Raw genomic sequence first — 15,589 nt, 5'->3', positions numbered from 1 at the left:
TGGTGTAGTGGTTAACACTGTCGCCTCACAGCAAGAAGGTCCAGGGTTCGATTCCCGCTTGGGGACCAGGTTTCCATGATGCCAGTTACCCAGGTGGGGTATCTCCCGGGCCTTTCTGTGTGGAGTTTGCATGTGCTCGCAAGGGTTTCCCCCCCGATAAGATAAACCCAATGGAAAAACATGCACAACAACAGATCGCTAACGCTGTGGCGTCCTTGACGAAGACGGACAGGAGCACTTGGATTGGTCCCCTGGCGCGGCTCACGTTGACGCCTGTCTGCTCCCGGCTGCCCTTGGGGGGGAAGGACGATGGTCGCGGCCAATCAGAGGAACCCGGAAACCGAATTCCGTTGCGGAAAGGATACACGCGGCTACCATATGTATGATTAGCAACAACACAGATTTGTATGGATTTTCAGTTTTTTTTTATTGAAAAAAATACAATCTTTTATTCAACTTCAGCCCTGATCATAACACCACATATTCATTTTATAATTCTAACCCTTTAAATGCCAGTGTGTGTGATGGCATATATTTGCAATATATCAAATGCAAAGTAGATTTTTCTGGGGGGGGTTATTACAGGCTAGCATGTGTCAATGATTAGCAGTTTGTGTGTGTGTGTGTGTGTGTGTGTGTGTGTGTGTGTGTGTGTGTGTGTGTGTGTGTGTGTGTGTGTGTGTGTGTGTGTGTGTGTGTGAGAGAGCAAGAGAGAGAGAGAGCTAGTTATCCAACTTGTGTGAGTTGCAGTGATCTTCTGGTTGTTCCCCACCTAGGTTATCCAACTATTGCGCTGGTGCAACTAGAAACACTGGCCTGGCCTGCTTCTAAGTTCAGTGGCCTGACTGCATTAAATCATCTGGCGATCCCGACCCTGCTATAGGCCACCAAGAGTTTCAGAGCTTGGGGGACGCCCCGGAAAAGACTGTCCCCCAAAACTGTGGAGGTGGACTTGGGGATGGAGAGAAGGATCTTAGATCTCAGGGACAAAGATCAGGGTCAGTATAGGTGTATTGGTAAATATTTAGAAAATGCATTTGTTATTAAGATAGAATATTCCTTTATTGACCCACTTGTGTTTATGTTTTTATTTTTATGTTTATTAGGATCCCCATTAGTCATCATCAACGTGTTGACTATTCTTCCTGGGCTCCTCACAGATACACATACAAATATGAAACATTCAGTATAAATCAGTTATATATCACATACATAATAATAAAAAAAATTAACAAAAGGTCATAGGTGAATCCATTTCACCATACCTTTAGAACAAAAACAAAGTAAACAGAAGAAGTTTGGATAACTGCAGCTACACTCATGCATGACATAATATTGATTTCCTTCCGGATTATGGCTCCTTTAAATTTCTTTTTGAAACTGTCCAATTGTTTTCCATCCGTTTGATATGTAATGGGATCCTATTCCAATATGTTATGGCTCAATGCATTGCAGTTTTCTTGAGAGTGTTGGTTCTAGGCAGAGGTAGGGTAAAGCGACTACTTGAAGCATGTCTGATATTATGGTCATGTCTATCATTTGCGGATAAAAGCATAGAATACAATTGAGTGGGTTTACCCAAGGTACATAAGTTGTTATATGTATGTTCTTTAAAAACCAAATCAAACTGCATGCTAGTCTCTCCTCCACCCTCATCCACGACAGTCTAGCATGCATTCCCTCCACACTATTCCTTATAGAGCAGTGAAGAGTGAGGCGGGCAGCTCTATTTTGAGTGAGGTGGAGTTTACTAAGCTCTTGCTTTGACGCGCGGCTAGACCAAATTGCTGGGCAGTAGTCAAGATGGGACAAGACTAAAGATTGTACTACCATTTTAATTGTTGTATTCGTTAGGAGGCAAGCATTTCTTCTAATTATGGAGATGTTTCTACTCATCCTTGTAACCATGTTATTAATCTGAGTAGATCATAATAGCGCCTCGTCAATAGTTACACCCAACAGTTTGTCCTCCTTCACTTGTTCAATACCAGTGTCTTGTAATGAGAGACTCAGTCTATGATCTGACCTTAAGGCATATTTAGAGCTGAGTATAAGACATTTTGTTTTTGAGTCTGTTTTCAGTTATCCAATTCGAAATCATAAATAATTCACTCTGAAGTATCTTATTCACTCGTTCTGTGCTCTCAGTGGATGCATATAGTTGTATCATCAGCATAAATCGCCATACCTGCACTTTTCGATACACAAGGCATATCGTTTACAAATATAGAGTGAAGGAGGGGTCCAAGACAACTTCCTTGGGGAATACCACACTGGAGTGTTACCATATTTGACATGGAACCATTAAATATAACACATTGTTGTCTATTAGACAAGTAGCTTCTCATCCAGTCCATGGCAGTGTCTTCAAACCCATGTGTATCATTTCAATAATAATAGGTCATGATCTATGATGTCGAAAGCTGCACTGAAATCCAAGAGCACTGTACCCACAACTAACTTCCTATCGATCAGTTGTAGCCAGCTATCTGTAAGAGATGTTAAAGCAGTTCCTGTAGAGTATCCTACTTTGTATGCATGCTGGAAATCAGAATTAATGTTTTCGTTGAAATACTTTTGAATCGGCTTGAAAACAATTCCTTCCAATAACTTACCTATTACTGGTAAAATACTAATAGGCCTACTGTTTGAACCTGTACATGGCTCTTTACAGTTCTTAGTGGAGTTACTTTAGCTATTTTCCAAAGCTGAGGAAAGACCCTCTCTTCAAAACATAAATTAAATATACGGGATAGTGGCTTAGCCACACATTTAGCAGACATTTGTAGTAGTTTTCCATTCAGATTATCAACACTGCACGGTTTATCTGGTTTAAGTATAGGAGGAGCTTTTCAATTATTATCATTTGGACTTGTGCTCCTGAATTTAAATAGGCATTTCTTGTCATACATAATGTTTTTTAATTACAGAGTCTGACAGCTTACCACTCATTGGCAAGATTTGATTTCTAATTGTGTTTACCTTGGAAACAAAGTAGTTGTTGAAATGGGTTGCAATGTCAAATGGTTTAGTGATGAATATACCATCTGACTCAACAAATGATGGCGTTTTGCCCATTTTATTTCTACCCATAGCTTCATTCAACGTTTTCCATAGTCTCTTACTGTCCCCTTTACACTCCTCCAATCTGGTTTGATAATGTTTTTTCTTCTGCCTATTCATTTTGGTTATTTTGTTTCTCAATGAGCGGTAAACTTGCCAATCTTCTGGATTATCTAATGCAATAGCTACTGTTTTCAGCCGGTCTCTTTCTCTTTTGATTGCTCTGACGGAGAGCTTCTTTACAGGAGCGGGTGACGTGGTGCTGGTCAGAGACATCTGTAAATAATTCCATAAACTTCTCTAATGCAGCCTCTGTATGCATCATATCTAGCACAGTATTTCATAGTAAATTTTTTACATCATTAATAAACTCATGCTCAGAAAATGTCTTATATATTCTTTTATTAATTATTTTGGATCCTACTTAGGAACCTTCGTCTTTAAGGTTAATGCAATAATGTTGTGGTCACTGAAGCCCACAGGCTCAGATACAACTTTTGAAAAAATGTCTGGGGCGTTCGTAAAACAATAGTCTATACAGGTCGATGAGACTGATCCTGCACGATTATTAATTCTTGTTGGTACATCATTTGAAACAAATACAGCGGCCGCATCATTCAGTTTCTTCTTCGGTGTACAACTACCAATCAATATTCATATCTCCTATAACATACAGATTTCATTATCTCCGTCGGTTACATTCTGCAGCATTGTACATATATTGTCTAAGTATACAATGCTAGAGCCTGGTGGCCTATAGGCTATAGCAACAGCATATCGGCAATGGTTTCAAATAAGGCATGTGAACTTGTAGCCATAAGGCCTCCACCCCTGTAATACTTAAGTCCTTTCTTACTTTAACCTGTTCCACCCCAGGTGAAAATCAGTAAAAATGTATACCTAGGTAAATGGAATATTGCTCCACTTCTACAAGGGCTATTTGCATATTCTTGGTATCTAGGAACATCTATGGACCTCAATGAATGTATTCTCAGTGTCAGAAATATTGTGTCTATTACTAGGCTTGCTTAAATTCTGATGAAACAAAGGAAAATATGAATTATGATTTTTCTTTTCATCTTTGACAGTGAATAAAACCATGATAATAATGACCAAACTTAATTCATTAATAACATTCAGTACCCTCTTGAGATCATGTGTACAAAAGATCTAAGGAAATTAATAAAGGGAATATGATCAAATTGAAGGTTTTGTATATACAGTACTGAATTCTCCCATCCGGACCAATGCAATTTGAAATATTATTATAGAATATATGCTTATACATTACCTTATTATAGCCAATTCGCACATTTATATATATATACATATAGTATCTTTCAAATGGCCGAGTTCAATTTGGATATAGTATCACCAGGCGTGCATAATAACATATACTGATATTTAATGTAATCGACTGTACTTTTTTATTTCTCCCACAGTGTAATCATTTTGTAACTAATTTCAGATCTAATTATTCCTACATGATTACAATAGTGTGGAGAAACTGACTGCGTTTCAATATTTGTCAAAAACGTTACCTTTTGTAGCTTATTATCGCGAATCATAACAATTATTGATATGATTAATTCAGAACGCCGAACTTTGAACGACCATAGCGGACCACAGGAAGTGTATTCCAACACTGGCAGATAGCTAGCGAGGTCCTCTTGAAAATGGCCGCAAAAAGATTCCAATTCCGATCGTTCAACATGTTCATTTCCGCTTCCGGGTCAAAAACGCGAGTTGAAAATAAAAACTTAAAATGATATAAACTAACTTTTAACCTATTGCTAAACTATTGCCAACCTAACGTTTTACATTCTACATGTATTTGTGACATAGTAGTGATAATAATACTTGAAAACGTTTGATTTTAAAAACGTTAATTTATTGCATCACTCATAAAAATATTAATATATGATAATAATGTCAAAAAGGGGTCGGTACCGTCCCCGTGGGGTGGAACAGGCCGGGATATGATTTTGGACATAGAGAGCAATGCCCCCTCCATATTTGTCTCTCTCTAATCTAAAAATATTATATCCTTGTATATTCAGTGTGTATCCTCTATTATTTCATCTATCTCTGAAATGGCCATTATGTGTAAGCTGTTATCTAGAATTATAGAGCTCAGCTCGTGCACCTTATTCTTCAAGCTACAAATATTAAAATGAGCAAGTCTTGGACCCTTTTTAGGTATTTTTAAGTGACATTGTCATGATTTAGAAATTAAATGAAAAAAGATAATAAGATTAAAAACTGGAAAACCTTATTCCTCAGACTACACACAGCATTCAAATTAGCAAGTAACATTCCCTTCTTTGGCAGATTAACATAATGTGACACTATTGTCATGTGTTCATAATTAGGTCATAACAGACATATACCTTTCAAAAGTCAGTGATTCTATTATGCTCTGGGGTGCGAATTATCAGCTTGTCATGCCTGAGAAAGGCAATCTCACCCCCCTCCCGGGCTTCCCTCAATTTAGAGAGTAGCTCTTTCCTTTTCATTCTGACTGCGTCAGTGTAATCTTCATTAATGTAGATGTTTGTATTTTGTCTCTCCAAAACCACTGATCTGTCCTTGAACCTCAAGAACTTCACCACTATGGGCAGGGACGTGCACAGGACTTTAGAGGGGCAGGTGCTCAAAGGCTGAAAAGGGCACTATACCTGTGTGTGATTTAACCGAGCGCGCGTAGCGCGTGAGCCCGATTTTTAAGGGCCCTTTTTATGCTTTTTGTGGTGTTTTGGTGATCAAATATTGAACTATAATAATCAGTGCAGGAGCTCACTTATCCTTGAAAGACACTTTTATCACTGACTTAAAAGGCCAATACATCTCCACAAATGTTCAGGGGGGAGGGAATAAGTGCTTACCCTACAGACCCCAAGAAGTGCTGTATATTCTGTATTGTTTAATATAAATGCATTTTTTATTCCAATCCCGATTTGTATTAGAGATTCCCAAATCCCATCGGACTTGACTTCTTCGTGTCCCTCAATGAGTGTAATACCAGGATTCAACTGTATGCGCCACAGCGGTTTCTATCATCATCACCACCCACACTATGCATAAAATATAGGTCCGCGAAGAGGCACGCTGAGGAGGCCGTGCAAACTGCAATGGAATATGGGGCATCGCTCTCTCTTTACCTAATATTTTGATTCTATCCTGACATTTTTCAGTTGGAAGGGCGGTCTATATGCGTAACGGCAAAAACAAATTAAAATATTTTTATTTTTTTTAAATGGCACTTTTTTTTTATGAGGCTCAAAAAGGCAGGTGCTCAAGCACCCCTTGGGCTCTATGTGTGCACGTGCCTGACTATGGGTCTGGTTCTGGTGTTGTGAGCGGCTGGCTTCCCAGTGCGGTGAGCTCGCTCAATCTCGATGCCTCGTTGAAGCTTGAGCTCGTCCACAAGAACGTCCTTCACCTTTTCCTCGGTTTGCGCCCAGGTCTCCTCACCGATGCCGTCAAGAACCAAAATTGCTCCTTCTCGATTGTCCTTCTGCATATTCCATTTAGTCAGTGACAGCTGACAGGCCGTCACTATTTCTCAAGATGTCGGCTTGCATAGACTTACAATATGTACTGTTTCACATTGAGTTTTCATATATCTATATCCTTTTGAGTAAATTGAAGAATCTATTGGTAAAGATTTAGAAAATGCATTTGTTATTAAGATAGAATATTCATTTATTGACCTGCTTGTGTTGCATGAGTCATAACAGCAACACATTTCTGTTGATTTGGCTGCTCTCCAGTATCTTGATTTGAAATGCTGTAGTGACAAGGTTAACCCTTTCACTACCACACTACAAAAAGGTTAACCCTTTCACTACCACACTACAGAAGGCTAACTGTCGTTGCATGCCGTTCCACCAGGTCTTGAGCAGGAGCACACACATGCACGGATTTGTGCACACAAGAATGCGTTCCACTCGACTGTGCGCCAAGTACCCACCTGGCTACTTTGTATAACAATAGCTCAGGTAAATGTCAGGTGTGTTCAAATACATACAGTTGGACCATTCACACAACCTGTGAATGAAATGTGTTCCATTCCAAGCGGCAATTAGGCATCGTCTTTATTCTCGTGTTTGACCTAGGCCCCGCCTTGCTCTGTTCATATGCTGCTTAAATCGGCTGTCTTTAACCTGAATTTGCAAGGCAATATTTACAAAAACTAAACTAAAACTAGTAATTTCCTATACAAACATGTTTCCTACTAGTGATGCACATAATAATCAAAATAAGCGGGAGCGTGCATGCACGTGACGTCATTAAAACATAGTGCAACCAGAGATAAAATCACCACTGCCCGTCTGCAGGGGCGGGGCTACTTGGGCTCAAGCCCCGAATGTTTTCTGAAAAGCCCAGAATCTATTAAAAAAATATATATATATATTATAATTTTTTTTGGACAATTAATCATTGTTACATGAAAATATGTTTGCACCAGATTTAGCAGAAGCTAATTTCCATCTGTAGTCTATCCAGCTGCTAACTGTATTTGAGTGAGTTAAGTCTTGGTGTTATGGTAGACTCAGACCTAAGCTTTAAATCACAATCAACAAATTGACAAAAACATAATTCTTCCACCTTAGAAACATAGCTTTTGAGATCTAAGACCCATCCCCAGTGATAACACAGGCTGCCGGCATGTCTTTATGAATGGAAATATCGAATAAAAGAAACAACAATGAAAACCCGACTATACTCTGGTTTTCGGGGGTCCTGGCGCTCAACGTTCGGCGAGTTAACCCTAGATCTTAGATCCTAATATGAAAAACGATGTGATTTAATGTTCTATGTCTTACCTTGACTTTGTCTATTTTACTGCTATCTATTTTATACTTTATGTCTACACTTTATGCATTGCTCTTGATCTGCCAATGTTGTGCTCATCTTTTTGTACTGCTGTGAAGCACTTTGAGCTGCAATTCTTGTATGAAAAGTGCTATACAAACAGTGTATTATTATTATAAATTATTATAGTTTGCTTCATTAATTAAAGGGTGTGAATTTAAGTGTTCTCTAGTGCCTTTTGTCTGCTTTAAGGTGGTGGTATAAGTTAAAGGTTGTGGTGTCGAAGTAAAAAAAATCTATCTGGGCTAAGCCCCGGATCTCCTACAATCCTAAATCCGCCCCTGCCCGTCTGTAGTGTGGTAGTGAAAGGTTAACCTTCGGTAGTGTGGTAGTGAAAGGGTTAAAGGGCAGCCATTTCATTGTTCTGAAGTATAAAAGTGCTACAACATGTTTCACCCAATATGGATGTAAAGCCCTCATATTATAGCTGAAAGTGTTTAAAGTTTTGTTGCATTTGTAAAATATAAAGTACATGTACATTACAGTGAAATGCTTGGTTCTGTACGAGCCTCCTGAGATTGTGCTGTGTACAATAAAAAAAGGCCGAACACTATAAAGAATAGACAATATACAAAACTAACATGTACAAAATGCAAAAACGAGGTAGTGCAAATCTTTTAGGAATAAATAGATCAAATATGGTGTAATGTTGTGTGTACTTGTTTCAAAGTAGAGTACGGTGTCAAAACAACGGTTTCACTCTACTCAGACTTACCGACTGCACTGTAGATGGACCCTTATGTGGAGTGAAACTTTTAATTATTATTTCATCAGGAACACATGCATTTTCCCGTACACAGCATGTGATGCAATTGCCCATCGAGTCATACTAAAGGTGAATACAGACATACTGGTACCATGGGTCAAATATACAAAAGGGACACAAAATAGAATCACTTGTTTACAATAAGAATTTATTAGAAATAACAATGTTTTACAAGTAACATTTCTGTATTATAAAGTTGATAAATCTTGTGATCTATGCAACAAAAAAGAGATACATATTATGCATATTTTCAACAATTCTATATGACTTGCATACGTTTTTGAAAAGAAAATATTATATTTAGGCTAGATAATTATTATAGATAAATAAACCTTTAGAAACTAGGCGGTACATTAGTTAAGCAGTGTTCCTGGCTCCAATAAGCGCAGCTAATTGGTCCCATTGTAACATCGAAGGATAAGCTATTCTGAACAGGGACCTATTTTGCCCTTCTTTCCCCTTTACAACAGATCAACTGAACATGTGACTTACATAGGCCTAAGTAAAAGACATTTTTCAAGATTTTTTATTTTTTTTTGCAAAGACAACAAAATATCCTATTTTATCATGTTCCATTTTAACTTCAGAACAAAATCAAAACAATGGAAAAACAGTCTGGATAAATTGGATATTAAATGATTGAATGATACACATGGTATAATAGCCTATATCTTTGCTGATAAAAGTTCTGTGTTGCTCTTAAGTCTCCTCAAATTCCTTCGCCGTATGAATCCCACCTTCCTGGCAACTTAACCACAGAAGCTTCTTTTGAAAGAACCAGAAAAGGCCCGGATCTCAGTTCTTTGTTCTCTGACTTAGCTGACGGTAGAGTTGTATCGTCATGAGCTGGATCTCAGGATCACCACTGGAGATGTCAATTGCTCTCAAAAAGAGGTCCAGGGCATCATGGAGTTTCCCTTCCCCATAGCACTGTTTTCCTCGTTTGACAAGGGATTCATAGCTCCCATCTTCTGCTGCAGAGAGGAGCTTGCTGCTATTGACATCTTTCACTTGATCTGAACCCGTGTTGTTAACTGCGTCAGTTGTAGATTCCTCCAGCTCACTATCTGCCTCCTCTCCTAATTCCATTTCAGAGGCCGAAGGCACAGAGTCATTGGAGTCATATGCGCTCTCTTCTTCCTCGCTCTCTGCGTCCCGCATTTCCCCACTGGGCTCCTCTTCACGAGGAGAGACATTGTTCATGTCCTCTGAAACATCATCATCCATGCCCTCTAAAACCTCATCTTCGACGTCTTCGTCGAGGTTCTCAATCATGGACATCACGAGGGAGCGTCTTGAGGCCACGGAGGTGTTCCCTCCAAAGCTTTTCCTGGCCTTGGATGGAAGGGGTCCAGATCGAACTGATTTTGGAGTGGAAGCGGCTCCCAGTCCTTTGAAAGTGTCATCAAGTTCATTCGCCATCGACTGTGGCCTGTCGTCGTCCTCCTCCTCCTCACTATCGTAAATCAGTGCTGGTCTCTTCTTTTTAGTAGTGGTAAACGAGTCGTCGTCAGAGACGTCCTGTTCAGTGACACAGGAGGCACTGGCACTTTGCACACATTCTCCAACGCTTTTCACAAAGAGTGCTTCGTCTACATTGAAACTCCCTTCCATCTGTAGCTTCAATAATAAGTGACTCTCCTGGGCATGGGTTTCCTGTTCTGTGATGATCTCGTCATCTTGGAACATGTCAGTCTCACTGTCCTCCAGCTGCAAATTGAAGTTCCCGTTGAAGGAATTATTCTTTGAATGTTGTGGTCCTTCAATCACCTCTTGAACAGAGGCATCAGCTGCCTCAACATCGCTCAGTACTTCCTCTAAAAACTTGCCCACGGGAGCACCACTAAAATCACCAGATCCAGGTTGGGTCAGGTCCACCAGCTCAAGTGACGTGTTGAGCTCGTCATCATGGTTGTGAAAGGAAGGGCTGGGCTTTTCCTTTTTCGGCCTCTTCTCAACAGCTAAGGTAACATAGTCACCCACTGCCGAAAACGATGTTTCCATCACCTCTTGTACAGATTCATCAGCTGCCTCAACATCACTTGGTGCTTCCTCGTTAGACTTGCCCACTAGATCACTAGATCCAGGTTGGGTCAGGTCCACCAGCTCAAGTGACGTGTTGAGCTTGTCATAGTGGTTGTGAAAGGAAGGGCTGGGCTTTTCCTTTTTCTGCCTCTTCTCATTCGACCTCCCCGTGTTGTCTTGAGCCGGTTGTCTCAGCCATGCTGGTTCTGCGCTGGATGCCATGTTATCGGCAAGTTGCATTTTTAACTCGGACTCCATCTTCATCAGCTCTTGAGCTTTCTGAACCCTTTGCTCAATGTATTGGTGAGACTGCTGATCTTCGGGGTCGTCTTCATGGTTGTTTACTTCCATGGAGAACATCAGGTCATGATCGGAGATCCCAAACATTTCCATGGTGTGAAGGTAGGCGATGTGTTCATCTAATTCAGGATCAGTCAGTCTGTGCCTCGAGTGCAGTGACTGCAGCTGTAGCTGTGTTGACGAGGATCGTGTGTCCTGTACTGTGAAGAGCTCTTTTAGCTCTTGCTTGCTGAAATACCTGAATGGATTCTTCTTGTCTCCAGTGGTCTGCCTAATCAGGGAGTCTTTGAACACCTGCCGCCTGTATATTTTCTCCTCCACAGTCCCACATGTGATCAGTCTGTATATGACAACATTTTGCGTCTGTCCGATGCGATAAGCCCTGTCGACGGCCTGGGCGTCTGTGGCCGGATTCCAGCTAGGGTCGAAGATCACAACTCTGTCTGCTGCGGTCAGTGTGATGCCGACCCCACCTACTTGGGTAGTCAGGAGGAAGACCGAATACCGCTTGTCCGTCTGGAAGCGTGAGATGCGCTTCTCCCTCTCGGCAAGTTGAGTTATTGTGCCGTCAAGCCTCACAGTCTTGAAACCTCTGTTCTTCAGGACACGCTCAAGTATGTCAAGGATCATCCTGAAATGTGCAAAAACAAGCACGCGGTGACCTTCTTCTCTGAGTCTTTCAAGAAGTGCAATGAGAAATACAAGCTTCCCAGACTCTGATATCAGGGTTTCATCAGGTACGTTGGCAATGCTGTTTTTAGCAAGCTCATTCTCATCATCTTGGAGGTCTGTGGATGCCTTTTTGTCAAGGCCTAAGTGGGCGATGGCTGCCTGAGACAAGAGCCTTGGGTGGTCACACAGTTTCTTCAAGACGTTCAGTTCTGCAAGAGGTGACTTGGTGGTCATCAGCAGCTCCTTGATGTGGTCCAATGAAATAAACTGCTGGTAAAAGTCTTCCTGAACTGGGCTTAAGTATGTCCAGACAATTAGGTCATTCTTCCTTGTGAGGTCTGGCATTTCTGCACCAGCACCCTTTGAATAATTTGGGGCTTCTTTTTTCATCTGCACATCTGCTTTTGTCCTCCTGAGGAAGTATGGCTTTATTATCGCCGTCAGGTTCTCGGACATCTTGAATCCCAGAGCTTTCTCTCCTGGAGTTGCATCCTTCTCCCTTGCACGTGTGATGGGGTTCTCATACTCTGTTTTGAAAGTCTTCGACGTGCCAAGAAGTGCTCCTTGGCAGGCAAAATCAAAGAGAGCCCACAATTCTCTCAGGTTATTCTGTACAGGGGTGCCTGTGAGAAGAACACGGTTGTTGGATGGTATGGCGGCGGCACTTTTGGCTGTTTTCGTCGAAGAAGACTTTATCTTGTGCGCCTCATCCAGGATCACATAGTCCCATGTGAATTCCTGTCCATTGTAAGATGCAAGCTGCTGCCAGTTGTTGATCAGCATTTGGTATGTAGTGATGATCACACCACCTCTCCGCTGAATCTTCTCCAAGTTGCCATTTCGCTGTGTTTTGCTGATGCCGTGAAACTCTTTGACCCTCATTCCGGGAGTCCATTTGGCGAACTCTTTGGTCCAGGTTTGAATGAGTGAGGTTGGCATGACAAGCAGAGTACGTTTAACATGGTCAGCGTCGTACATGCCAGAGAGGAATGATATCACCTGGATCGTTTTGCCAAGACCCATGTCATCAGCTAGGATGCCCCCTTTACGGCCATCTCTGTACAGGCTGTACAAAAAGGCCACTCCTTCTATCTGGTGATCGTACAGGTTGCCATACAGTTTCTTGTAAAGCATGAGGCCACTTTTGTTGACATCAACAAACTCATCATCATCACTCTCAGAGTCTTGCTGTGCTATAATTTCCTCAAGTTTCTTTATTCTACTTTTCACTTTCTCGTTTGGGAAACTCTTGTGAGCCAGTTTGAAGAGTTCCAGCGCTTTAGAGATGTTTCCTTGTCTGGAAGCATCTTTTCCATCCTTGATGTACCTGTAAAAGAAAAAAGGACATGTCAGTAATGTAAGATAATGTAACCCAAAACCAAAAGGTACTTAAAAGTACTTTCGACTTTCATTTTTCCCAGAGCCAATAATATTATAGAATAGATGATTGACGTTTGGTTGCCTGCTAATGTGAACGATAAGAGTAAACGAACTCACTAGCCGCTAGGGCTGATCCATGATGACAGAAATCATAATTATTTTGATTGATATTTAAATCACAATTATTAACACTTTGGGTGCCTAGAAACGATTTACAACGTCTTTCCCGGCCATGCTCAAGGTGCCGAGGACGCTGTACAGCGTCTTTGATCTGTTTACATCTTTTTTCGATTTTCCCCGTCTGAACTTCACCGCCGAGCTTTTGGAAGAAAATTTTAACCGGAAACTGCATTTCCTCTCAAATTTCACTAGGTGGCAGTGTCCCCCTATTTTCTAACACTATCACAATAGGGGGAATATTGTACCCCACAATGAATCTGGCATTTGATTGGCCAGCATACCTGGCCAATGTAACCACAGGTATAAAACGTTAGCGCGATCCCAGAATCTACGAGGTTTTGGAGGAGAGAGAGAGAGAGAGATAGATAGAGCGATAGAGAGAGAGAGAGAGATTGAGAGAGAGATTTGAATTGAGATCAGCCTATAGTCTATATTTATAGTGTTATACAGTATAGTGGTAGTATCAGACTAATTGTAAGGTTTCAGCTGTGCTTTAGAAAGTACTTAGTCGTGCTAAGTAGTAGTACTATTCGAGGGATTAGTGTGTAGTCTAGGTAGTATATTTCAGTAGTAGTAATAGTAGTTTGATCAGTTAGTAGTTTCATTTAGATTATTAGATCAGTATGAAGAGACGTAGTGTAGGAAAGCGAGGGGACAATCCGGCGGCGGGTCGCTTTGTTCAGACGAAGCTGGCGTTTGGACCCGCGGTTGTTCAAGCAGCAGCAGCACCAACAGCACCAACGTCTTTGGTAGCTCCGATCGGAGAGAGCCGTGAGACCGTTGCTGGGCCCAGTAACGCGTCTCGCCCCGGGACCGGGAGCGGCTCTACCCGACGCAGTTCGAGGAAGAGGAAGGCTGCCGCTGTGGTCATAGCTTCTTCATGCGAGTCAGGGGACAGCGATTCGACCGCCCACGAATCTGATGGGAGCGCCGATTGGGAACCACCAGGTAATTACACGGTCTTATATATATATATATATATATATATGTGTGTGTGTGAAACGTGTATTTGATGATTTACATACTGTGACTATGTAACGTTAGTTCGACAAACCAATGGCGATATGCATGTGATTGTGTGTGTGTGTGAAACGTGTATTTGATGATTTACATACTGTGACTATGTAACGTTAGTTCGACAAACCAACGCCGGCGATATGCATGTGATTGTGTGTGTGTGAAACGTGTATTTGATGATTTACCTACCGCTTATTCTGTGACTATGTAACGTTAGTTTGCCAAACCTAACGCTGATATGAATTTATTATATTCTAGCTCCGGAATCATCTGACGATGATCTCGGCTTGGGTCGGAGGTATGAGTCTGATTCATCGCACGATTCAGACGTGGGAGTCGGACACGGTGGTGGTCGACGGGGCAACGGTACGTCATGTTTACTAATGCAATGTGAATATTGTTTTGTGCATGTTCAAATCGATAGTTGAATGATATAGGATATAGTAGGGATGTAGTACAGGCCACGCGACCATGTGCTACAGTTAGGTTGTCTTGTGTGCGTGTGTGTGTGTGTGTGCATGTGCACGCCCTTTGAAGTGGCTCTTTGAAGTGTGTAGCTATCATGTAAGTGATAATAGTTGCATGCTGGGCATGATACGACGTGGTGGTGGTGGTCGACGTGGTAATTGGTATGTTGCAATGTGAATATTGTTTTGTGCATGTTCAAATCGATAGTTGAATGATATAGGATATAGTAGGCATGTAGTACAGGCCACGCTACCATGTGCTACAGTTAGGTTGTCTTGTGTGCGTGTGTGTGTGTGTGTGTGCATGTGCACGCCCTTTGAAGTGGCTCTTTGAAGTGTGTAGCTATCATGTAAGTGATAATAGTTGCATGCTGGGCATGATACGACGTGGTGGTGGTGGTCGACGTGGTAATTGGTATGTTGCAATGTGAATATTGTTTTGTGCATGTTCAAATCGATAGTTGAATGATATAGGATATAGTAGGCATGTAGTACAGGCCACGCTACCATGTGCTACAGTTAGGTTGTCTTGTGTGCGTGTGTGTGTGTGTGTGCATGTGCACGCCCTTTGAAGTGGCTCTTTGAAGTGTGTAGCTATCATGTAAGTGATAATAGTTGCATGCTGGGCATGATACGACGTGGTGGTGGTGGTCGACGTGGTAATTGGTATGTTGCAATGTGAATATTGTTTTGTGCATGTTCAAATCGATAGTTGAATGATATAGGATATAGTAGGCATGTACAGGCCACTACATTTAGTTACATGGATGTGTGTGTGTGTGTGTGTGTAGATGCCTCACCCCATGCCATTTGATGTGTGTGTGTATGTGTGTGTGTGTGT

The 15,589-nt window shown here is 41.4% G+C and overlaps 1 protein-coding gene across 1 annotated transcript in view; it reads right to left on the bottom strand.

Moving 5' to 3' along the window:
• Positions 1-8,838: 8,838 nt before the first annotated feature.
• The window catches only part of LOC311235197 (DNA excision repair protein ERCC-6-like), a 35,798-nt gene continuing 29,047 nt past the window's right edge, over positions 8,839-15,589 (bottom strand). Inside the window, exon 3 of the mRNA XM_084322569.1 lies at positions 8,839-13,031. Within this exon, the coding sequence (XP_084178695.1) occupies positions 9,503-13,031 (3,529 nt within the window). The 3' untranslated portion in view covers positions 8,839-9,502. The remainder of the gene's footprint in view (positions 13,032-15,589) is intronic.

The sequence above is a fragment of the Notolepis coatsorum genome (genome assembly GCF_963971535.1).
Source record: "Notolepis coatsorum genome assembly, chromosome: 10".
Taxonomy (NCBI): Eukaryota; Metazoa; Chordata; class Actinopteri; order Aulopiformes; family Paralepididae; genus Notolepis; species Notolepis coatsorum.
This window is presented reverse-complemented; position numbering and strand designations above follow the sequence as displayed.